Source organism: Rattus rattus, chromosome 9 (genome assembly GCF_011064425.1).
Source record: "Rattus rattus isolate New Zealand chromosome 9, Rrattus_CSIRO_v1, whole genome shotgun sequence".
Lineage (NCBI taxonomy): Eukaryota > Metazoa > Chordata > Mammalia > Rodentia > Muridae > Rattus > Rattus rattus.
The window spans coordinates 43,244,657-43,269,930 of NC_046162.1; the positions used below are offsets into that span (position 1 = coordinate 43,244,657).

At 50.5% G+C, this 25,274-nt stretch overlaps 1 protein-coding gene across 1 annotated transcript; it reads left to right on the plus strand.

The window, feature by feature from the left end:
- Window positions 1-482: 482 nt before the first annotated feature.
- Slc13a5 (solute carrier family 13 member 5) lies at window positions 483-24,581 on the plus strand. The gene is made up of 13 exons (XM_032913957.1): window positions 483-577; window positions 936-1,056; window positions 5,479-5,607; window positions 5,874-6,010; window positions 7,228-7,415; window positions 8,399-8,567; window positions 10,007-10,129; window positions 14,738-14,956; window positions 15,784-15,884; window positions 16,944-17,062; window positions 19,100-19,261; window positions 21,367-21,504; window positions 23,007-24,581. Exons 1-13 carry the CDS (start codon window positions 483-485, stop codon window positions 23,136-23,138), a joined length of 1,833 nt encoding a protein of 610 aa, XP_032769848.1. The 3' UTR covers window positions 23,139-24,581.
- The last annotated feature ends 693 nt before the right edge of the window (window positions 24,582-25,274 follow it).

The following is a 25,274-nucleotide window of genomic DNA, read 5'->3' on the forward strand; positions in this document are numbered from 1 at the left end:
GAGGTGCTAATGTCTTCACACCCTCTTGTCTTGGTGTCCCAATAGGACTTAGCACAGCAGGTACTAAACACAGCTCTATTAAGGGGAGGATCAATGAAGGGACGAATGCCTCTCCCACTGTTAGTAGGATCATGCCCCCTCTTCTCTAGGGCCCGTCTCCCTCCGTAAAATAGCACTAGTGAGGTTGTCTGCACGTGAGCGGCAGCAGCTACTAGCGCCTGGAGCGAAGAAGGCCGGTTGCGCAAGCGCATCCGCTGGAGGGTGAAAGTCGTTCGGACTGCGAGGACAGTGACTGCTTTCCCTAGCGGTCCCTGTAGAGCGCCTAGGGTGCGCTGGGTGGGAGAGGGCACGAGGAGGGAAATGGGTTCTATGTCCAGAGTCAGGCTAACGCTAGGGGGAAGCCAGCAGATCTTGGAGGTGAGAGCACGGCGGTGGCACAGAGCTTGGCCATCGCCTTTAAGAGACACCCCTCTTGGATCGGGATGAGAAGGCGAGCGCTTTGGGGAGAGAAGCCTGAGAAACCTACAGGCTGGTGGAGTTTTTCATCTGGGACACTCCGGAGCCCAGGAGAGAGCAGGTGAGAGTAGAGGGTCCTCATGCTTAAACTGTCAAAGTGACCCACACACCCTGCTTAGTACTGACGACCAGAGCAGCGTCAACGGACTTGGCGAGCGGTGAGGTGCCAGGGTCCAGTCCTCTTCACAGAGGGCTGGTGCCAAGCACTGGAATCTGCAAACGCCTCCCTCTGCCGCCGGGTGGCAGAGTCCTGGGACAGACGCACCCCACAGACCCCGAGGGGTGGCTCCGCCCCAGGACCTCAGGGAAGCCCCGCCATGGGGGGCGGAGTTGTAGCCGCCCCCAATCCGGTGGGACCGCGCGGCCCCCTTTTAAGCTCGTGAAGCTTCTAGCTGCCTCACAATCTTTTCTCCCTCCAGTCTGTCTCCCTTTCACGAGATGGCTTCGGCGAAGACCTATGTGACCAAGTTCAAGTCCTTCGTGATTTTGTTCTTCGCCCCGATCCTGCTGCTTCCACTCATCATTCTGGTACCTGACAAGGTCAGTTGCGTGTCTGGGCAGCCTGGCGGAACCCGGGTGCTCAGTGCAATAACGGGCATGGAACCCGGGAACGTGCTGAGCTGGAACGCACGGATTTCTCCGTGGGGACAAGCTCCCCTGGGGCGCGTGCTCAGATGCTTCAGGCACCAGATAGGAGGTGCCCTGCAAAGAATCCGAGGGACGTGGAGACCCTAAGGTGAACACATCCTAGAGCGCACCAATTTCAGGGCTCAAGAGCCGTCCGGGCAAACACGGAAACCTGGACGTTAAGACAGATCTGAACCACACAGACCCCTCGACAGGCTTAGCCTCTGATCAGAATCTCCCCCCAGAGTGCACAACCAACGCTAGTCCAGCTCAAAGGTAATGCTCGAGCCAGTAGGGACTCTGAGAGTTGAGCTTTCCCTCTGTGCCTCTTCTCCAGGGAAGAGACATTTCCTAGCTGTAGTTCAACCAGGGAACCACAGGAACAGAGTGTCACCTATGTGGATCCTGCCTTTGCCATAATCTGGCCTTGATTTTTGAAGCCCAGTTTCTCCATCCATGATCTATATATTTCGTTCTAGCTCTGAAACCAAGGAAGTCACTCTCCTGCTGCAGCCTGAAAGACAGGTCGGATACTGCCCACCCGCTACTGGGGCAGTGGCAGGAGGCAGGACATGTTCTCAGAGCTCACGCCTTGGGTGGCATGGCACTGGGTTGCAGGGAAGCGGTGTCCCATTCCCTGGCCTCCTGGTGCTCCTGGGAGGAAGGGAGAGAATGAATGGCCTTGGCTGCAGAGCAGAGGAGGGCGGGAACCCTGGCCCGGCTCTGTTAGGCTGTGTGCAGCCAGTTTGGCGAGGCCAGAGCTCTTTGAAGCCTTTTGTGGCTGCTGGCTGCTCCTTCTCCCACTCCCTCTTTTAGCCCTTTCACTCTCAGCCCAGACAGGAAACCTTGCTTGGACCCTGCTTCCCCTCCACAGGCAGGTTTGAGAAACAGTGGCACTCTTCAGGGAAGGTTCTGAGAGGAGAGGGGTGTCCTCTGGTGGACTTCTGTTCACTTCACATTGTGCCTTTCAGCAAGACCCTTTGCTCTCTGGGCCTGGGTGCTTTGATGGGTACAATGGGGTGATTGGATTCTGGGAATAAAAGGGGATCATTCTGGCTTCTGGGATGAGGGAAGGAAACATACTGAGCAGAGGCCCCACATGGGCCAAGGAGAGCAGATCAGCTGTGATAACCGTTCGGTTGTCACTCCATTAGCAAGCATCCAGAGACTTGGGACCATTCCTGTCTGTGGGAGGCGTCCAGGTTAGAAAGCTGTGATTTTAGCTCTGCTGGTGGGGAGTGATGTTCCCTGGAATAATTATAGTTGCTTGGTTGACCTTTCTGGTAGAGAACAGTATAACCAGGATCCTACTTCATTACACACACACACACACACACACACACACACACACACACACACACACACACTGGGAGACCATAGGCTCTTCCAAAAAGCAGTGTTTCTGCGGATGGGGGCCTGGGTCCTTGGCTCCCTATTTTCTCCCTCTGCTCACCACCACGAGCACCCTGTTCCCACCCACCATGCCACCTTCCTTGGACAAGAAAACCCAGAGATACAGAACACTCAAGGACAGAAAGAGCCAGCCGGTCCCCAGGGGCAGCCTGAGCATCACCGTCCCCACCAGACGATGGCTTCTCTGTGGTCCCTGGTCCCTCTTCAGGCTTTCTTCTTCTCTTCCACCTTGCTTGCTTCCTGGCCTCCCCTCTGACCTACTTTCCTACCCTTTCTGAGTCCTCCCCTGTTTCTAAAACTCATTTTAATAAAGCCAGTGACAACTTTAATCATGTATCTTGTTAATCTTGTGAGAGATTCTTATTTTCACAAGTCTAAAGTATCGAGTGAGATAAGGTACCCTCACTGCCTTATTATTAATGTTTTAATGGACAGTTCTCCAAATAACCCCCCCTCTCTCTCTCTCTCTCTCTCTCACACACACACACACACACACACACACACACACACACACACACACACACACACACACACACTCCCTGGGGTACAGAGGGACAGGGGAGAGTTTTTTACTCCATTTTCATTACGTAGCATGTAATGAACCATAGAAGGGCATTTTACTCAACACTGGTCTACATTTCCAGTTGTGGCTCTGTCAGATTATATCATTTAATGATGTCATACCCACATCACTCTGCCTTAGTTGACCATAAAGATGCCATCTAAGGACATGTGGCTTGGAATGTGCTCCTTGCAGACCAATGTGCAAGTGCCCTTAGATGAACCTCAGCGGTGGCTGATTACACTGTGCATAGGTGAGCCTTCTGATCACCTCTATAGCTGAGGGTGGGCCTTTGAACCACAGTGCCTACTTCCATCTCAGCTTCCAGCTGCTTTTCAGACACCTTCTCAGTTCCAGGGAAGTGCAGTAAATTTACTTAGACACCATCATCTTCTCCCAGGCTGCTACTTCCTCCCTAGATGTTAGTGTATTATTTGTGTGTGTGCAAGTGTGAGCGTGTGTGAGCTTGTGCATTTGGAGATTAGAGATCAGCACCAGGAATTGTTTCCTCAGCTGCCGTCCAGCTGTTTGTTGAGACAGGTTCTCTCGGGGGGCCTGGATCTGGCCACACAGGCTGGGCTGGCCTGTCTCCACATCTTTAGTGCTGGGACAAGTGTATGCCACAGAACCCGGTGTTTTCCTTTGTTCTAGGGATCAAGTGCAGGTCCCCAGGTTTACAGGGTAAGACTTTCCCGACTGAGCTCTCTCCAGTCCCCTCCCCAGACTTCCCCAGCATCCAGTTCCCACTGTGCACTCCCCGTGGACATTGTGGGAGTTTGTATTAGGGAGGGTCCAGTACGCTGGTTGATTCATCAGGGCTGAGACATCTCATGGACTTCCTGCTAGCGGGTGGAAATGAGGAGTCAGTTAGCCTAGTGGCCCATCCTCTTCCAGGGGGTTCTAGGATATCTCCTGCCTGAGTCCTGAGGATAAAGGTTATTACGGAGTTTCTGAGTGTCACACATTCTGTATGGCCCCTCCGAACTCATCAGTTTACAGATAAGGACGGGAAAAGAGCCCAAAGAGGAACTAAGATTGGGAGCGGGAGAGACTCGTTTACTTGCTATAACATGATGGTAGACACAGACTGACTTTTAGCCTTATTACTTAAAATTTTCCTATAGCACATCTCCTTATTACCCATGCCTTAAGGATCCCCTCTGCTACCCATCCCCAGAGCACATCTTAATGGCTTTTAACCAGGATTCATCTTATAGGAGATAAAGAGCAAGCTCACCTTTGCTCTCTGGCCACAGACTAATAAATGGGTTGGTGGGCGGGATCTACAGGTTCCTTAGTCACAGGAAATGGGTCCCTCCCCACAAGCCACAGGGACTCCAAAGCTCACATACCCCATTCCAAAGGGGTGGGGAACTGTGGGACTGTAGGCATGCTTTAGGGGAATACGAAATGGTTTTTAGGGTAATCTAGTGAGGTTGAAACAAACAGTGGCCAGGGACAAAGTCCACTGGGTCTTGCAGAATAGACAATGAAAGGGTGCCTAAAGTAGAGGGCAGTGGCATTTGACAATTGTCTCTAAGGTATGTTGGTGATCTTTGCATTTTTGGTTGTCGCATGATTAGTAGTTTGTTATTGTCTCAATGGTTTTACTTTGTAGTCTAAGATGTCCCGCAGCTCACTACATAGGCCAAGCTGACATCAGATTTGCAGATATCCTCCGACTTCAGCCTCTAGATGCTGGAATTACAGGCACGTGCCACCGAGCCCAGCTCAGACCTCAGTCTTCCTTGATGCCTTTTGAGTTTAGTCGATGAGGAATCAGAGAAGAGAGGAGAGACTATGGTTTCTTTTCAGTAGGACCTGACTTGAAGCTGACGCACAGCCTCAGAGTAGAACCTCTTCTTCCACAACTGTTATCTTCTACCTTCAAAATAATCAGTATTTCAGGGCGCCATCTTTTCAGGTGACAGTCCCTGAGTTCCCTCAGTCTTCTCTAGAGAAAACGCCACTGACGTCCATTGGGTGGATGACAAGGACGAAGCTAAACAGCCGGTTGTTTAGAGAATAGTCCCCACAACAAGGATCGGTCTCCGCCCCAGATGTCAGTGCACGGGATTGGGAAACACTTCTTTAGTCAACAGGGAGGTGTCCTGGGATGTTGGCGGTGTGCAGTTTTCTTTGAGAACATTTGTGTATTTATTGCGGTGCTAGGGCCATGCAGAAGGAAAGAAGGAAGGTTGGACTTGGGGACAACCTGGCTCTTCTGGGCCGTCCTTAGCCTTGGAAAGCCACACTGCCCAGGAGCAGGACATAGCCTTCCCCACCACAGAGGCAGCTGCCCTGTTGTGAAGTGGGTATGCAGAAGTCAAGCCCTCAGAACCTCAGAACTGTCTCTTCAGTTTGCCAGGTGTGCCTATGTTATAATCCTCATGGCCATCTACTGGTGCACAGATGTCATCCCAGTGGCTATCACCTCCCTCCTGCCTGTCTTACTCTTCCCACTTTTGAAGGTTCTGGACTCCAAGCAGGTGAGTAAGCCAAGCAGGGACTGGTGACTTCCTGGTCCTCCCATGTACTTTCCTGTTCTCTGAGTCCCTCTCAGCTTCCAAGGCCTAGGGATAGCTACAGAAGTCTAGAAGTGGATCCTTCAAGGACAAGTCTGGAGACAGGTCACTCCAAGCTGCCTTTGAAACCAGTGTCTTGCTTGAGTAGCTATCTAAAGGACTTGGGTAGCAGCTATGGACCCATATGTGATTGAGGACTTCTCTGATGGGGCACCCCTGCGACCCTCCAGGTATGTGTCCAATACATGACGGACACCAACATGCTGTTCCTGGGCAGTCTCATTGTGGCCACGGCTGTGGAACATTGGGAACTTCATAAGAGGATTGCTCTGAGAATGCTACTCTTTGTGGGGACCAAGCCTTCACGGTAAACACACCTTCTTTCTTTGGCTACATGGCTCTCCAGGGGACCCCAGACCAAGGGAGTGGAGGGTGACAGATCAGGACATCCAAGGAGGAGGTGGTAGGTTGACCTCTAGGTAGGACAGAATGGTTCTACTTAAGTCTTTGGGATTTAGGAGAGGAGAGACTCTATATAGGACAGTGGTGATCTTCTAGGTCTAGGTGGAAAAGCTAAACTACCTATATGTGGGGCTGCCCTGCCACACCCTGGGTCTTGCTTAGTCAGACTTCCCTGCTAAATGGGAGTTTCCTAGATCCACAGTTCAGTTTGAGGCCTCTTGCTGACCTAGCAGTACAGACATCAGCAATGTTTGCAAGAAGAGGGGGCATCAGGGAATCTATACAGTTACTGCTTTTTATGTCTCTGACCACAACCCTAAAAGGAACAACTTAGAGGAAAAAGGATTTGTTTCAGCTAGCTTTGGGTGGTGGCCAGTCCGTGGTTGATTGGTCTTATATACCTGAGCAGAATATCATGGTGGCAGAAGTATGTGGTAGCAGAAATTCACTTACACCAGACAGGAAGTAAGAGAGGCGTCAAGAGTCAGTGGTGCGCGATGCACCCCCAATGACACACTTCCTTCAACTAGACCCTACCTCTTTTATTGTATGAGAACTTCATATATGCATATAATGTGGGTTTTTTTAATCTACTCCACCTCATCCCCCCCCATCCCACCCTCCAATTCTTCTGCTATCCACCATATGACTTTTGGTGTAGTTGTGACACAAATGTTATGGGAGTAACTAACCACTTTCAGATTGGACTTAAAGATTTCTCTAAAAGATGGAACTCTGGGACCCATCCAGAGGGCCCCAATCCCACAGCTGGCTAGGTCATAGGCTTTACTTCCTTTGTTTTACTGCCTCCCAATAATGTCATCATATTATAAATCTATTGAGGGGGTTAATCTGTTATGCCAGAATCCTTATCTCATGACTTGCCCTTCACAGCCACAGTCAGAGTTGTCTTGATACGTTGACAATGAAAATTAACTGTCATACAGAGGGTGGGGGGAAGGGAAGAAGGGAAAGAAAGATGATGATTAAACTACTACAGCATGTTAGAATACCTGGTCTTGACTTGACAAGAGGGGTGGCTTCAGCCCTTAGCTATGGCCCTGGGATGTGGCCAGTAGGGCACGAGGGACTCTGGATTTCCTCTCTGCCCCTCCTCTGCAGGCTGATGCTGGGCTTCATGTTCGTCACAGCCTTCCTGTCCATGTGGATCAGCAATACTGCCACCACGGCCATGATGATACCCATTGTGGAGGCCATGCTGGAGCAAATGGTAGCCACAAATGTAGCGGTGGATGCCAGCCAGAGGACAATGGAACTGTTGGACAAGAACAAGGCCAGCGAATTGCCAGGTGCACCCTGGCTTAGATTTTGCAGCCATGGCCTTCTCTACTGTTGCCAGATGCTATGGCTTCCTCCTCTCTCCCACTTTCCCCATGCCATTCCTTAAATATGCATAGAAGGAAAATATAATGAAATAGTTTTGTTAGTATTAGTATTAGTTATTACATAAAGCAGATTCTTTACCCAAGCTTAGAACATTAGCCAGAGATTATAACTGGTCTCATGATAGGAAGCATTGAGTATTCATTTAATAATTCATTTAGCCATCTTTGAGCACCTTCTGGATGCTTCTCATCCTTACTACGCTTATTTTCTTCAGGACTACCTTCTTGGCAATCCTTGAGCCAGTCGTCCTTGCTCCATTCTTACAGGTCTTGGAGCCTGCTTCCTACTAAGCTCAGGACCCAGAAGATGCAGGATAGGTTCAGCTTCTCCCTCTGCCTATTCTTCCCCAGGAGTCTGCATGGGAGGACCTTGGGACCTGTGCCTGGTTTCTAGATCCTGGGTGAAGTCTGGGCAACATGGAAGTGACCAGGCACACTGACCACTGACTCTTGTGGAGCCTAGTAGGATGACCTAAGTGGGTACCCTTACCCAAAGCACCTGCTTCAGGATAAGCCTTAGGGAGGCTGGACAGCACAGCAGCTCAGAGAGGGAGGACCTCTCTAGGAGGAGAGCCATCTGAGGTAGACTGAGACACCCTTGGATGCAAGGCCTGAGAAAAACAGTGAGGATCCAGGAAATGGGTACATATGCCTTAAGTGTCTGGGCTTGGCAAGGATATTGAAGATTCCCCAGGGAAGCCAAGAGAAGGGGTCGTGGGAAGGTAGATGGGAGGTGACTGTGATTTGGGGCTGCAGCTGAGGAATACATGGACCTAGCAAGGTGGGTGCCTGGTCTCACATTGTAGCAGTGTAGAGAGCTTTGAATGGTTGGGTGACATAGCTAATTCTCAGGACTGACATAGCTAACAGCCCCGTGTCCACCACAGGAAGCCAGGTGGTATTTGAAGACCTCAGTGTGCAGAAGCAGGAGGATGAAGAAACAAAGAATATGTACAAGGCTATGAACCTATGTGTGTGCTACGCAGCCAGCATCGGGGGTACAGCCACCTTGACCGGGACGGGACCCAACGTGGTGCTCCTGGGCCAGATGCAGGAGTGAGTCATGGCTGTGCCCTCAGGAGACATCACCATGGGTTTCTAGGGCTAGGAGGCGCTTACCCAGCTCTCTTTTCTTCCTGTCTTGGCCTGGAGACATCAGTCTAGTAGGGTGGGGGGATGAACTCATAGTCTCCATGTCCCAACATCCCTACACCCACTAAGAGTCTCCCCTGGGAATAGAGACCTGATGTACTAGAGCTCATGGACAAGATGACTTTCTGTCATGGGGCAAGTCCAAATTCTTTCGGTGGCTCAGGGCTTCTAGCTCAGGCAGGGAGTGTGGACTGGACTCTGAGCTAACACCATAGGAAATGGCGACGGAGTCACGGGCAAACGGCAGTGGGTTGAATTCACAGAAAACAGGCATTTCTAAAAGAGCCCCTACCAGCTCACTGACATTGGCTGATAATGGCCATGATCCTGTGATCTTCAGGGTCGATGGATGGCACAGACAGGTGCGGCTGGGCCACTAATTGCTGTGCAGTCTCCTTCACATAGCCCCACTCATTGGAGGCCTCAAGTGCACTATAAGCAGAGCCTAGAAGTCTCCAGTGTTGACTGAAAGGGGACAGAGGCTGTGAGGATCCCGTGTCTGAGCTCTGCCTTGTGCTGGGTGGGTTTGGAAGGTGATGGAGGAGAGAGGGAAGTCTAGGCCCCACCATAGGCTTTTCATGGTCTGCTAAGGGTGCCAGATACAGGGAGTTTTAGGCAGCCTAGTAAATACACATGTTGATTGAAGCATGTGCAAATTATCATGGTAAGGAACAAAAAGGAGGTGGTGCCTCTTTTGTGTAGACAAGAGCGGTGGGGAGGGCAGCTGGCACTGGGGCTGGGAGTCATAAAGGACAGAGTGGCAGACAAAGTAACAGCCAACTCAACAGGCCAGAAACCCGAGACTCAATAACTAGGGTCATTGATCCTCGACTCGTTTTCTGTGGCCCCAACCTTAGAGCTTCCCCTTAAGTTCTACTGCACAAGGGGACTTGCCTGGGCTGAGTGGGAGATGTCCTGGGTGGGATTTGATGTCCTTGAGCTAGATAGGACTAAAAGGCAGCTTAGGAAGGAAAGCAAGGCCCTGCGACCATCTTCCAGTCCCACTCTGGGAGATGTCCTCAGGGAAGTCGCCCGCGGAAACACACGAAGTGAGCTTTCAGAGGCATCCCTGCACTCCCTTATGCTATCATCCAGATCACGTGCATGTGTGGCAAAGGCGTACTTTTCCAGAGGCCTGGGCTGGACTCTCATGAGACATTCAGCAGGGTCTCTATTCACAGAAGGCCAGGTTCTGGGGTCCTGAACAATAATGGACCGTGGCGTCTGGACCCCAGGTTCCTGTGGCCTGCAGTCAGACCCATGCCAGAGTTCACCTGCCTGGCCTGCACCCCACAGCTCAGCATGGCAGTGGAGGTACAGACCGACCTTTCTCCTCCTTTCAGGTTGTTTCCTGACAGTAAAGACGTCATGAACTTTGCATCTTGGTTTGCATTTGCCCTCCCAAACATGCTTTTGATGCTGGCGATGGCCTGGCTGTGGCTCCTGTGTTTTTACATGAGACCCAAGTAAGTGTGGGCTGCTCTTAAGCTAGCATCTCATGCTCTCAGACCCCTGCACCACGCCCTCGGCCCTGGGCCGGTCTACAGAGTTCTTGCAGCAGACTCTGTTTCTCCAGCCTGACCTGCTGCTGGCTTGCACTCCCAGTCTCACCGTGGCTGGAGGCTTGCTGTATCTTTGGGTGTATTGTTCCAGCCTAGATGGAGACTTCCTACCTTCCACCTGCTCACCTCCCCAGCACTGGAGGCTTGCTCAAGGGTCGACGGCTCGTTCCCAGCTTTCCCTGCCCTCTTTCACCATAGAATAATGGCACTCCTCTGAGCTGCCACTGGGTGTATCGTATCTTTATGCTTTGACACCTGTCCTTGTGCCCCAACGGCGTCCCTTGGCTGTGAACCAGGCCCTCTGATTCCTACCTGTTTCCTGTCTCAGAGAGAAAAAGCAAGTGTGCCATCTATGTAGTTCAAGGCAACTGAAGAGTAGCCTGTCCCCAAGCGCCAAGCTAACATGACTGGGAGCATTGCCACTTGGTCACGTGGGCTCAGTAGGCCAGGTCACGGTGATCCACTTGGTACATTCTGAGTTAGTCTTAAGTTCAGGCCTTCACCGAGATCCCGTGGAGTTCCCTGCAACGTGCCAGGTCTGGAAAGTTTACCTTCCTATTCCCAGCACACTGTCAAGCTCACCCAGAATCACCTTTGTGGTGGCCAGACTTTGGACAGAAACTATGACGTGGGGCTGACAAATAGTTTTGGTTTATTTGTTTGTTCATTTGGTGTTTTTGTTTGTTTGTTTTGCTTTTGCTTTTTAAGACAGGACTCCTCTTTGTAGCCCTGGCTGTCCTGGAACTTAATCTGTAGATCACGATGGCCCCAAACTCAGAGATCCACCTGCCTCTGCCTCCTGAGTGCTGGAGCTAAAGGCGCACACCACCACCACCTGGCTAAGCTGTTGTTTTAAAAGACGTAAATTTACCCGTGACACAAAGGTGACTACGCCATGCTGGGAGGGAAGGCTGTTGGTAGGAACCACCAGAGCAAAGGATGGGTATCTGTGACCCAAGGGAAGAGACTTGATAGAGAGGGCAAAAGGTCTAGGAGCCTATGACTTCATGGGGGGAAGTGGGGCATTTTTTTTAAAAAAATCATTTTCTTCTGAAAGAGGAACTATTTTTATGAAATTATACTACAATTTAGAAAATCACTTCATCCATTCAAAGCAATTACAACAGCCCTTACTAGTGCTCCCCACCAGCCAGCCACCCTTTCTGTGTCCAGACACCCTCGAGCTCCCTACCTCTAGAACCCCACCCCCATTCCCGCCACTGCAGTGGGACGCATTGGCAGGAGCTCTCTTTACTCAGCTTCTTGGACATGCACCAGGACTGAAGTCCTGCCGTCCACTCATACCCACCCGGTGGGCTGACCTGCAGATGGTCCCTGGAACCCCCTGCAGGCTGACATATGTGTCACCTCAGGAGGCAGTAGAGATTACAGTGGTTATCCCGTGTGGTGGTACAAGCCTATAATCCCAGCCCTTCGGGAACTTAAGGTAGGAGGATAGGAGAATGGAGGGTTCCAGACTAGCTTGCGCCCTGTCTCAAAAAATATAGGGCCAGCGATGGTACAGGGAGTCAGCAGGTAAAGACACTTCCTACCTGATCCCCCAATACCCACATGGTGAAAGACAGCTGATCCTACAACTTGTCCTCTGTCCTCCATACTTGTACTTGGACACACACACACACACACACACACACACACACACACACACACAGAAGAAAAAAACCCAGAGTTTGGCCCCATACAGCATAGGCTTTCATACTCCAAGGCTCTGGATTCTGTCAGCAGCACAACCAAAAGGCAGGAGACACTATTTTAAGCACTATACATTTATGAGCTAATCTTCATGACACCCTGTGAAGTAAGGGCTGGTATAGGTGTTGCCAATGTACAGATAAAACAACTAGAGAGGTTATATGGCTTGTGACACATTGTACAGCATGGAAGTGGAGTCCAGTCAGTCAGCCCCAGGGCACGTGCCAAGGGTTGCTATCCTGGTGTTAGGAGGATTCTCTATGGCCTTGGATGTCTCTAAATCCCTAAGGTCACGTATGCAGATGGAGCTGGTTGGGCAAGATGACAATTAGGACACCATCAGCCTCCCAGTTAGCAGGTGACAGGGACACAAGGGACGTGAAAGCTTATCTGACAGCCCCAGATATGGTTCACTCATCTCTGCACAGCTTCCACTGTTCTCGTGGACCATGGGGATTCTGAACAGCATTTACCATGAACATATTGGGACTTCTGGCTGCAGGAAGTGGGGCAGCGTGGCTTTCCTCTTCCCCAGTCCTCCTTGGCATGACAATGTGACTCAGACACCAAGTGCAGTGTGGCTCACAGGTAGCCTAGTTTCCATCTCAGATCTGCAAGGTAGAGAGTGGCTCAGCAGAAATAGGAACACACCCCAGGACATACAGAACCTGGTGATCTCCCCACGAATCTCTGGCCTCTTGGACCAGGTGGGATAAAAACCAAGAATCACGTTTCCTCGCCGCAGGAGGAACCTCTGTTCTCTGTGTCCTGAGCATTCTTAAGATTCTCACTTGTAGCAGTATCGAAGTCATGGCAGAAAACCTGTTTTGCTTGAGTTTGTGGGTAGTGACAGAATTTCACCCGCACCACTAAGTATGATGTGGCATGTTATAACTGCCTTACACTCGAGCATCCTGACCAGGCTCAGCTGACAACAGGACAGGTGTTCCTTCTGAGAGTTCTTCTAGTACTTGTGGACCCAGACATCTCTCTCTCTCTCTCTCTCTCTCTCTCTCTCTCTCTCTCTCTCTCTCTGGCTTTGCATACCCAGTTCACTGTGATGCACCATAATGAAAACCATTCTTTGGCAGGATGCTGTGGTAATGGAACTCTAGGACATCCACAGGATCCACTTGCCTGTCTCATGGGCCACCAGATAAAATGAACCCAGAGGCGAATTTGCTCAGTAAAATTGAACAAGGGTCAGGGGGTTTGGTGTCACCACCATGGTGGCCGGCATCAGAAGACTGATTATCACACTTAACCCCAGAGTCTGTGCTATCGGGAACATTTTTACCAGCTCTGCCTAGGCCCAGGCTTCTCACTGCCTGTTCCAGGCCAGGCAGCTAAAAATACCAAGGCCATGCCTTACCTGGAAATCAGAAGTCCCCAGAACAGGTCTGAAGTCTCTAAGATGGCAGGTACTGGAAGGTCTGTGCTTAGAAGAGCATAGACTCTGGAGCCAGGGATGGCAGAGAGGTCCCCACTCATGACAGCAGAGCCATCTCTAATGGAGTGTCTTGTGAGGAAGGCCTTTCTCAGTTTAGCATGGAGGACTCAGCTGACTGTAGACATAAGATCCTCACTGAGGCCTACTTCCTTGATCCTGAAATATGCCAGGAGGCCAAGTTCTGATGTACCGGTGTCCTTGGGAGGCAGCCATGCCACTGGGACTGATGTTGCCATACTGCCCTCAAAGGTGGTTCACATTCAGCATGGCTGTGGCAACCAACCCATTTGATCAGCACAGCCCACCTGTGACTTTTATGTTGGACCCCAAAAGAGTTCTGGAGGGGAGAGCTCTCCTTCCTCCACGGCTTTGAGGCCAACAGAGGTAGGACAGACATGTGACATATTTTCTGCACTGAGGCCTGCGTTGTATTCATTAGTAACCCCAGTTACCCAGTCACCTTCCCCCATAAATCCCCCTCATTCCCACTACTTCAAGCCCACACCACCTGAGGGAGGCCATGTAAGCCATTCTGGCAGGCCTATCTTCCAGTGGAACCATGAAGGACCATCCCAAGGTAGAGCCTAGGCTGGCTTCTTTCCTGTCCCAGCCGTAGACACTGTCTACTCTAAGTCTCCTGAGCCCTCAACCTTACACCTTTGGGTTCTGGGAATTCAGCCCCTGACCGGCCAGTTCTGCCAGGGATCTCTCCTTTCTCCTTCTACCCTCCTGAACCACTAGTGATAGGAGTAAGATTCCAGCACTGTGGAAGGCAGCCCCAGGCTGTGATGAGAAAGCTTGGGAATCATGGGTAGATCTTATGAGTCTGGATCATCAAAGCTCTAGAATGTCCCATAGCCTTCTCCCTGGGGACCCAGGAGCACAGTCAGTCTTTCTTTTGCTCATGGCTCTGTCAACTCTGCCGATGCATGCAATTAGCATGTTCTACCCTCCCAACCACATGCCCTACTCTGTGATACCTCTCGGCCTTTTAACCTCTCCTACTGCTGTCCCTGTGACCCGTCTGAAATGGTGGCTCACCCCTTTTGTACCACCTCACCCCCAGCTCTGGAAGTGCTCTAGCCCCTCAGCCTCAACCTCTCAAAAGTCTCTCTGTCAGATGATCTGGGAGGGAGAGAGGGAAGCAGATGGAAATCAGGAGAGGAAAGAGGGAGAGTGGGACCCACTCAGGCCCCAGAGCAATCTGGGCGGGCGGTGTATCTGGCCACAGCATTCTGCCGTGAGTCTCTCAGGCTCTATCCCAGAAGCCCCCTGCCCCCAATCCCACCCCCACGTCCACCCCCCATGAGTCATTCCATCTGTCTTGCCCTTATCGTTACGTGGTCTAGTTTAAAAAATACTTGCATCTGCTGTGGGAGGAAGAAGAAAGACACGGAGAAGATTGCCTCCAAGGTGCTGTATGAGGAGTACAGGAAGCTGGGGCCCTTGAGCTACGCTGAATGCAACGTGCTCTTTTGCTTCGGCCTGCTCATCATCCTGTGGTTCTCCCGAGACCCCGGCTTCATGCCTGGCTGGCTGTCCATCGCCTGGATCGAGGGAAATACCAAGTAAGTTGATGCAGGGGAAAACCTTAGTTTGGAATTGTGCTGTCTAAATGTCACTGTTGGCAGCAGCGGGCAGCAAGAGGAAGGAACAACTTGGGCCCTGTGTTCTGGAGTTAGGCTTTAGAGGGACATTCCGTTCTGTGGGCTTTGGGGGAACACTTGCTTTCTATCAGTCTTCATGATGAAACTATGAGGGCATTTGTTTCTGTGGCTCCCTCATGTCCCCCAGAGGGCTGAACCAAGAATGTTTATTGGGTTGAGAGTAGGCTCCTTCGAGTCCTGGTTTTTGCTTTCTTCCTTTCTAAAGAATCTATCCGAGATGCATGCTGATTTCTTAGAAACCTAGTGAGGGGGTGGTGGTGTATGTGGATTCTCTCCTGGCTCTGTTAGGGAGACCTACAAGAAATGCTGAGGAATGACTCTCCTAGGGAAGGCAGAAGATGTGGGTGAGGAGGTAACTTCTGCAACTGGCTACTCCATCTTGGTTACTTAGTTTAGCACCAGAGTGAGGTCACCTGAATCCAGAAATCTAAATCTCATGGTTGAGAAATCATGATGTTCACCCATGGAGCAGTGTAGGCTGATGGGAGGAGGGGGGCTCAGGTTCAGGGTGGGGGTGTGAGGGTGGGAGAGTTCACCCCAAAGTTGGAGCCAAGAACTTCAGGGTATTGGTTACAGCCAAGACTCAGCCTACCAGCCTTTGGGGCCTCTGGTTTTCATACCCCACAGAGCCCATTTCTTCCTGAAGGAGCATTTAGACATGGAACTGTGGGTTGGGGCCAGTTTGTCGTATGATTATCACTGAGTTCCTATGCGTACTTCCCTACCAGGCATGTCACGGACGCCACAGTGGCCATCTTTGTGGTCATTTTGCTTTTCATCGTACCCTCACAAAAGCCCAAGTTCAATTTCAGCCGCCAGACTGAGGAAGGTAAGGTTTCTCTCACGACTTTATGGCCATCATAATTGGGGGCCTGAGAGCAAAGGGCCCCTATGGAATGGCCCCTTGGGTCTAGGGGGCCGAGAATTCTATCCTACTGAACAGGACTGGCCACATTACAAAGCCCAGGGAAACTGAGATTTGTTAAGATACTTGTGTTATCCCCTAGACGGTGTAGAGTCTCTTCTTGTGTTTAAAGATTTAAAATATCATTTATACATCACAACAGGTATAGGTGTTTCCAGTTCTTCAAAATGCTGTCAATATTTTCTCTCCCTTTCCTGTCTTTGTGCTATGCATTCATGCTATAAAGTTGTCATGCAAGCACACACAGCCCGAACCCTGCTTCTTATTGTCTAGCTTTTAATTTTGGCTCTGGGTTTCACTATAAACATTCCCATTACACTACAGCCGCCAAATTGACCTCTGACACTTTATCATACAGGGGTCCTATATCCACCCTGCTATGGAGTATTTTGAATTTTTCTTTAAAATAATTTTAAACCAAACCCTCCCCCATCTTGAGTGTGTTTCTAGGAGCCATAGTGCATGTGTGGTGGTCAGAGAATAACTCTTGGGGGTTGTTTCTCTTCTTCCACCACCGGGGTGGAAGGGTCTGGGGGGAGGTGGTGTCTCAGGGATTGAACTTAGGTGGTCAGGCCTGGTAAGAAGTACCTTTTCTCCCTAATCTTTTCCCTGAGCTTTTCATGATTATAAGTTAAAGATTCTTGATATAGCTTTTTCTTCAAAGGTGTTTCTTTAGGCTAAATGTCATTGTCATGGTAAAAGAATGCCCTAAAACATCTAAATAGTTTTTAAAATGGATGACCAAATAGCTTTTCTGAAAAGGTGGTTTTGACTTACTCTGCCCTCCCTCAGGCAAGCATATACCCACATCTTCCAGGGTACAGCGATTGTTGAAAATTTTAGCTCATATGCAGGTGTGCACTGGTACCTTGCCATCTTTATTGGCTTATCTTTCCTGACTATGTCTCTTACTTCCTCATGTGTGTATGCACAAATGTACATGTGTGTGCTTTTTCTTCACAGAAAGGAAAACTCCCTTCTACCCCCCGCCACTGCTGAATTGGAAAGTCACCCAAGAGAAAGTGCCCTGGGGCATCGTGCTGCTCCTGGGGGGAGGATTTGCTATGGCCAAAGGATGTGAGGTACTTGTCCAGCTCTAGGTAGCCCTGGGATTCTACTAAGAGGTGGCAAATGTTGCCATCCACTCCCCCAGTCCCATTCAATCCCCGAGTGTGCGTCTCCACCACAGAGCTGCACATCCTTTAAGCAGGGGGCTCTGTGCTATCATCGGGAATAGTGTATCCTGCTGGGGTAAGCATGGCTGAGGTTGCCGCAGCCTTGACGAATCCCAGGCATTCATCATGGAGGACTCTTCTGAGTCCTTATGAATATTCTCACCATGTCCTTTGGGTCCTCTATTTGCTGAACTTCTCGTGGACATGGTTTCAGAATTTCAAAACTTTTCTCTAGTTAAGAACTTAGCAGCATCAGAGAAGATTGGTTTTTAAGAGAAAATGCAGTTCGACTCTCTCCTCAGCCAAAGAGGCTGAGTGAGTTTGGGGCTGCTGTCTGTCATCATCCGTCTCCCTCAGACCCTCCCTCTGGCTCCTTCTAGCTCTTTCTTTCTCATTCTCTTCCACCCACCCCCTCCCCCTTCCTTCCCTTCCATGCCCCCATCCCTCTTGTTCACCTTCTTTCTTTCCTTTCTCCTTTCTGTTTTCTTCTTAGTTCCTCCTTCCTTCCTAGGTATCCATTCTATCTATGTCTGCATCCACCCAACACATCCAGCTTAATGAGTCCACGCATCCAGGAAGGTGATGTAACAGACAGACTTGGTCTGCATTGTTGACAGTTTCCCCGGCATCTTGGACAAAGCCTGGTGCACCGTGAATACACGCATGCTATTTCTTTAGTGCTGGGGTTCAAGCTCACATAAAACACTATACCACTGAACCTAATGTACAGACCATCTATTTATATAATTTAATACATATTTCAGATGAACAAATTCACCAGTCTAGTTATCCCCCTTTTTATCATTCATGTACCCACCCATTTGCTTCCCCACGTAGCATTTCCTTTTACTCGCCGAACATTCTAGTGTGTTCCTAATGATAGGCCAGGCCCAGAGGTTACAGAAGACATCGAGTCATGGTATCTGTTTCTGAAGACTTCACAGTCTAGAGACCAGGGTGTGTCTACAAGAGCCTTTTGGGAAGAAGTGAGATAAGATCAAAGAGGTTGGAGAAGCTGGCAGAAGCCAACATTCTAAGGTCTGCTTTAAGGATAGCATGCATGGTCTTGAATCGGAAGGCAAAGGGAAGCAGTCAGGAATGACTTGGTCAGATGCATACTTGAAAGAAGCTATCCTATCATCTTGAGTGGTGGTTTGAGGCCAGCAAGGGGAGAGAAGAACCAGTGGGCTCTCTGTAGTCTTCATCTGACTCCTCTGAACTTGCCCATCCTCTCCTGGACACGATGCCTCCAGGATACCTCTTTCTCCCCACTTCCTTCTTCTGTGGTCCCTGCTTAGCCTCCTCTGCTGGTTCTTCTTCAGTTCTCCCACAAATATGCTCATTTCCCAGGCTCTACCCTTGGCAACTTGTCTGTCCACTTTCTGCTCTTGTCCTCCTATCTCAGAGCTCCAAGACCAAATCCTCAATTTCCGGCCCAGATCATTCCTCTAAGCCTTAAGAATGTGGGCAACTCAGGGGGAGAAGGTGGAAGACCCATGTAGGGTTGATTGTGACTGACTAGGTACCAGAAGTGAGCAGGACAGAAACACTTTAGGATGACTCCCAGCAGCTGTGGATCCCAGAGGAAGAAGCAGATTCTAGACTGGGGCACATTGAGCCCGATGTGCTCACAGGGACACTTAACCAGACAGTTCCAGATGACTTCTGATGTTTGAATCTAGATAGATCAGCTGAGCCACAGCAAAGTTGTAGGAGTCAAAAGATTGAGGAGGAAGAAGAGGAGGAGGAGGAAGAGGAGAAGGAAGAAGAAGAGGAGGAGGAAGGGCACGGAGGAAGCTGGAAGGGAAGAAGGAAAATTATAGGGATAGATTAGATTATTACCTATGTGCAAGAAAGAGAATTGGAAATGGGGTGGGCTGAGCTCCCTGGACCCTGGAGGAACTGTAAGCCAGGAGCCCTGACATGATGGTTTCTGTTTCCTAGACTTCAGGGCTCTCTGAGTGGATGGCGAGACAGATGGAGCCCTTGAGCTCAGTGAGACCTGCTATCATTACCTTGATCTTGTCCTGTATTGTTGCAATGACCACAGAGTGCACGAGTAACGTGGCCACTACTACCCTGTTCCTGCCTATCTTTGCCTCCATGGTAAGTAACTCTTCTGGGGAAGGGAAGAACATTTTGTGGGAGGTTGTGAACCCATGACCACTTCCTGAGTCTCTAGAGAAGCAGTAAAATTAGGATCCGGAGCCTCACCAGGCTTGAAGACTGGGTTACGGCTCTGGCTCTGATGTAGACTGTTTTACACTTGATGACCCTGGTTTTGAGGGTCTCCCTCACTGCTTGGCTGACTCTTCTTTGTATTTCCCCATCACTTCCCAAAGCATTAGGTGTGGACCAGGTGCTTAAACTTTATTGCATCATCAGGCCAGATGGAGGCAATATGGTTGCAAGGTCTATATGATCAACAGGGCGAGGTCAAGATAATGAGACTCTGTCTCAAAAATAAAAATAAAAAAGACTAAGTGCCTGTCTGACATGTGCAAGGCCAGGCCTGGGTTCATTCACTAGTACCACAAATACCACTACACACTCACACAGAGCAACAGCTACACAACTACTATATTAACCTAACTACCTGGGATATTTTCCAAGATGGTGAGAGGAGGGCATATATCACCGATTGAGACTACAGAAAGAAGCCCAGGGGATGTGGGGACTTGAGAATGGGAGGACTGGATAGGTCTTTCTGGCAGGGTCAGGAAAGGCCATGTCTGAAGATTTCCCAGGGAAGAGAGGGGCCGCTGGGATCTGAGACAGGAAATGGAGGCAGTGAGGTAAAGGCTGTGAAATGTTGACTCTAGTGTTCCATGGGCAAGTTCAGTTGTGAGTTGGGAACTGAGGAGGAAGCAAACCTTGTAGGGCAATCAGCTGCCATATGTTCTTTCGTGTTCCTCTGTCACCCATCAAAAGTAGTACTGACCTCAGGAGGTTCAGGGAGAGCCAGAGGACCTGAGCCCCCTCCCAGAAGTGCGATGAGAATCCTAAAACACACGTGGGCCACAGAGAACCTGAAGGAGGAAGCCTCTGAAGTCTGCCGCGGAGAGGGATAGGAAAAGGCTATGATTAGTCTGAGCTCAGAGGCAGACTTGCAAAAGATCTAAGCCTCGTGCTGCAGTTGGTAAATTTCCATCCAAGCAGCACGGGGCATCTAGGCCTCGCCTCACCCCACACCCAGGGATGACAGAAGTGTTTAAAATAGAAAATCTCCTTCCCTAAGCAAGCTGCTCAGGGTTAAGGAAGTGGAGAAGGGAAATGTAGAAAAGGAGAAAGATGAGGAAAAGAGGAGGGAGGAGGAGGAGGAGGAGGAGGAGGAGGAGGAGGAGACGACTGGGGAGGAGAAGGGGGAGAGGAAGAAGACAGGTGGAGGAGGATGGAGGAGGGGGATGCTCCTCTCCTGAGCAAAGGTCTGGCTTCGTCATCTCCTGTGAACCCTATGAGCAAAAATAGCGCCAGCGAGGCAAATACAAGCTTTCGTTCAAGGAGGTAGCTGGCTCCTTTGAAAGTAAGCTGTGCTATGGGGCTGGGAAGACAGATCAGCCATTAGGAGCGCTGGCTGCTCTTCCAGGGGCCCCGGTTCTTGGATAGCTATTTAGATTATTTCCCCACTAAATACACAATGAATACCAACTCTGTGCTGTAGCTGTAGCAGAATTTTAATTGGTAGAATGAACTCGGTGGATGCCAGGCTCCCAATACAAAGGGCCCCCATGGAAGTGTTTGTAGGTAGAGGCGGCTGCCTCTGTCTGAGACGCAGCGGGCAGATGGCTCACGCTACGTCTTAAGATTCGGTGTAATCTAGAGTTCCACTACGGCTTCTGCCTCACAGTAAGTGCCCTCCACTCTCCCGAAAACTGAATTGAAGCCAAAAAGGCCTCCAGGTGGGGTTGGGGATTTAGCTCAGTGGTAGAGCGCTTGCCTAGGAAGCGGAGGGCCCTGGGTTCGATCCCCAGCTCCGAAAAAAAGAACAAAAAAAAAAAAAAAAAAAAAAGGCCTCCAGGGGAGGTAGCCTCTGAGCTCAGCCTTCTGTGGTCAGAAGTTAACACGTAGAGAAGTACAAAGTTCAAAGGAACCAGCCAGATCCAGATGTGAAGGTTGGACTGTAACCCGGGCCTTAGGGAACGGTGCTGAAGTATGGGCGGGAGCCTCTGCGTGTTCTGTGCTATGCGTCTCAATGTTGTGTGTCTCTCCAGGCTCGTTCCATCGGCATCCATCCACTGTACGTCATGATTCCCTGTACCTTGAGTGCGTCACTTGCCTTCATGTTGCCTGTGGCCACCCCACCTAACGCCATCGTGTTTGCCTACGGACACCTCAAAGTTATTGACATGGTAACAGCCCCTTTTATTTTCACCTATTAGATGACGATGCTGTTGGTATAAGGGGTGTCCCATTTGTGAATGATGTGTGCGTTTTAAAAGGATGTCATATGGGGCTGGGGCAATGGCTCAGTTGGTCAAGAGCTTGCCGTGCAAGCACGATGCCCTGAGTTGGTGTTCTCTGCACTCTCACTAAAAGCCAGGCATGGTTGTGGCGAACACAGAAGGCTCTTGGGCTCCTTGGCCAGTAGGTAAAGCAGAATCAGTGGGCTTCAGGTGTAAGGGGAGACTCTGTCTCAGAAAACTTAAGCAGAGGGCTGGAGCGATGGCCCCAGTGGATAAGAGCACCCCTCTTCTTACGGGGAGACCCGGGTTCCACTCCCAACACCCACACTGTGGCTTACACCCATCCCTAACTCTTCAGGGACCAGGCACAAACATTGTACACATACACACATGCGAGGCAAAACACTCTTACATGTAAAATAAGTCTGAAAAGTATTTAAAGGCAGATAAGTATAGAGGAAGACGGCACCAGTCCTGGGCCACAGACGTGCAAGCACGAGCGAGCACATCTGCACACACCCAAGGGGAGGATGACAGGACATCATGGGATCTGAGACACCACAGGACACCTAAGCCTGTAGCTGCCATTTTTGTTTATGGTGCATCTCTCTTCTTGTTTATTGAAATGATCTCATATTTCATATGGCGTCTGTTCCCGTGAAGATGCTAGGAACCCCTATCTGGAGAAACCTTCGTAGGTCCCAGGACAGTTCTGGTTGAACACTTGGAAGGGATGGAGTGGGGCCCTCACACGGCAGCAGAATCATAACAAGCGAGAACCTTGAGGACATCCAGGAGGAGCACAGTAGTCAGAGAGGCTTGTAGGGTGTCTGAAGAGGGGACACATAATGGGGAATCTGTTTTCTTGGGAGTCAGTGATGCCTTGGCAGCAAACACAATCACAGGCATAGCTTTTCAAGCCAGGTTTGGCTTCCTCACCTCGGATGGGGGAAGGACAGCTCTGGGCTCTGGGTTGGGGATGAGCTAAGAAGGTAAGGTAGGGAGTCAGACTGGTCCTTACCTTAACCAGTCAATTATTAATGATCTCAGAGCCTCCACCAGGGCACTCTGGGGGCTCCTTCTGCAAGTTTTCATAATGTACACGGTTCCCAGAAACCACACGCTGCAGATTTGATTCTGAGCCCCAGCCAAAAAGTCACATGCTGGCGTGTTGGAGTAATGGCTCACGAGTGTCAGGAAGGCATACAAAGTGGGTGGCAGAAAGGGCTATGGGAGGGTCACGAGAAGTGGCTGATGTCTTACACCAGCTCTCTGACATCACTTTCCAACATCGTAATGGGTGTAGAGCGCCTACTCAGGCTGGCTCCTTCTTTAACAACAGTGACACTTGATTTGCTTTGTCCGGAGATGAGAGGAGCCCAGAGTGCAGGAACACAAGGCCCAGGCAAGACCTGAGTTGCTGACTCATCCTGTTTTTATTTCCCTAGGTAAAAGCAGGATTGGTAATGAACATCCTTGGAATTGCATCTGTGTTTCTGTCAGTCAACACCTGGGGACGGGCTGTGTTTAACTTGGATAAATTCCCCGACTGGGCAAATTTGACACATATTAACACCTAGGAGAACCACAAGAGCACAGGCTTGTCCCCCAACCCTTTTGAGGACCGCAAACCTTCTGCCACACCTTGCACAGAGCACTGGTGCTCCTACCCCAGCGTGACCCAACGATGTCAACACCCCAAGAAGATCTAACCAACTAGCCACCTCTTCCTCCAGGCTCAGGTTCAGAGATGGCAACGGGCGATGGGAAGATCGGCTCAGAAGGGAAAGGAACCTTTGAGAGGTCGTGAGGCCCATCTTCCCTAGGACCCTTCCATCTCACCTGGGCAGGAAACAGAGGGACTGGGGCTCAAGTCCTGTACCACGTGGCTTTGAAAGACGTCTGGCTCCATGCTGGGCTCTGGTTCTCTCATGCCTGTTCCCACCGTCTCCACATGGGGATCAGATGACCAGGAGACAGCCCCTGTGCCTCTTCTGGATGTTCCCAGGTCATCATCTCTATCACCACGAAGGAACTCCCTCTCCAGGACAGAACTCTGATCTTGAACACTTTCCACTGCCAGAGTTAGAGTGGAAATCACGGCCCCCTGAAGACTTTGACTCTACATGGCGCCAGCTCCAACCACTGGGCAACCTGAGGTGCTAACATTGAGGCCTTCCTGCTCATCCTTGGCTGACCTGTTCCCCACTTGCCTTATCTCTTATTAGTTAACAGTTTGAGGCCCCTTCCCAGCTCCCCAGTGAGCCTTCATCAGCTCCTAGATGCTCCTGGCTGAGGCTCCCCAGAAAGCCCCTGTTTGATTGTTCTGGGGATGCTCATCCTGCCAGCCTGGTGCAGCTGGGTCATACTTCAGGGATGGACAATGGTGTCTCTTTAGGGGATGGTGTGAAAGTGGGATACCTAAGCCTTCCTTCCTCGGCTGGGTCCAGAGCAGATGCAGCAGCTGTTTATAAGGGCTGGGCCACCACAGTTGGTCCTGTTGGACTCTTGCGCTCCTTCAGAAGGCCTTTTCCTTGATGTCTGTGCACTGTGGCCAAGCCTGGTGGCAACCGGGCAGGGTTGAGATGAGCAATGCTTGCTGGTGTCTGAGCAGACAGACCCTGCCAGAGTGAGCTGACTAGGCAGAGTGTCCATGGGAACCCATGGGATGCCTCCCATGAAAGGGAGACAGGAGAGGAAGCTCTCCCTTGTCCTTCAGGGATGCTCTCTTCCTTGCTTAGTTTGCTCTGAAAAGAAGCATGAGTGGGGAGATAAGATCCGTGGATGTCATTTTATTTTTCCAGGCAGAAGACAGTATGAGGACCCAAGGAGTCCCCATCAAAGACCAAGTATGTGTCTGGCTCCTTGGGAGGGATGGCTCCTGACCACATTGTCAAAGGCTTGCTCTTGTCAAATACTCTGTCTGCTATGGAAAGTTCCAGTGTGCTGACTGGTCTGTGATTTCGTGCCTTGTGAAGGAGACAGAGGGAGGCAGATGAATAAACAGTTGCTCTCTGTCCACCTCCCGGGTGCCTGGCCTTCCTGGACCAAGGGAATTTACCAGTTATCATATTCCATATTTGTGGCTCCCCAGAGAGACAGCCAGTGTTAGGATCCTCACTCATCCTTGAAGTAAAACAACACTCCGAGTATCCAGGGGGTGAATTCTAGGTCCAGCTAGTGGCAGTTTTGGGTCCCATAAAGACAGGCCTCTACTTTTCTCCTTCTTCTACCCATGAAGGGCTTTGGCCTTATTGGTCTTACAGGGACAGGTAGGTGGCTGAGAGCCAGCTTAGCCTAAGGTAAGATCTCTTACCCAGGGAAGATCTCTAAACATGAGCCCTTCCTTGCTGTTCCCTCTGAGATGGACTCAGGACGGTGCTGAAGCAGTCAGAACTGGCCCTTCCCCTCAGACTCTTCCCGAGGAAAGTGTGATGGAAACAGTGAACTCCTGCCTCCCATATCGCATTGACAGCCTCTCCTTACCTAACGCGCTGGCCTCCACAGCCCTACTATGACTGACAACCCCTGACGGCTCTTGGGTTCTAGAGGCAGCACGGTGGCTGAGCCAGAGCGGTCACCATGAGTATGGCCAACAACTCAAGGACTGGTCTATATAGAATAGACGCAGGCTTGGTTCAGTGAGCCAGCTGGGGCAGCAGAGCAACTCAAGTGAGCTCTGAAGGAGAAGTAGAATGACCGGGGGAAGGAAAGGG

What these genes read in the sequence shown, in the direction of transcription:
- Slc13a5 (XM_032913957.1), top strand. Translation starts at nt 483, where the DNA reads ATGAGAAGGCGAGCGCTTTGGGGAGAGAAGCCTGAGAAACCTACAGGC. An exon ending in TGTTTTTACATGAGACCCAA is followed by an intron (nt 10,130 to 14,737) that starts GTAAGTGTGGGC and finishes TACGTGGTCTAG; the next exon opens with TTTAAAAAATACTTGCATCT. An exon ending in CAGCCGCCAGACTGAGGAAG is followed by an intron (nt 15,885 to 16,943) that starts GTAAGGTTTCTC and finishes TTTTCTTCACAG; the next exon opens with AAAGGAAAACTCCCTTCTAC.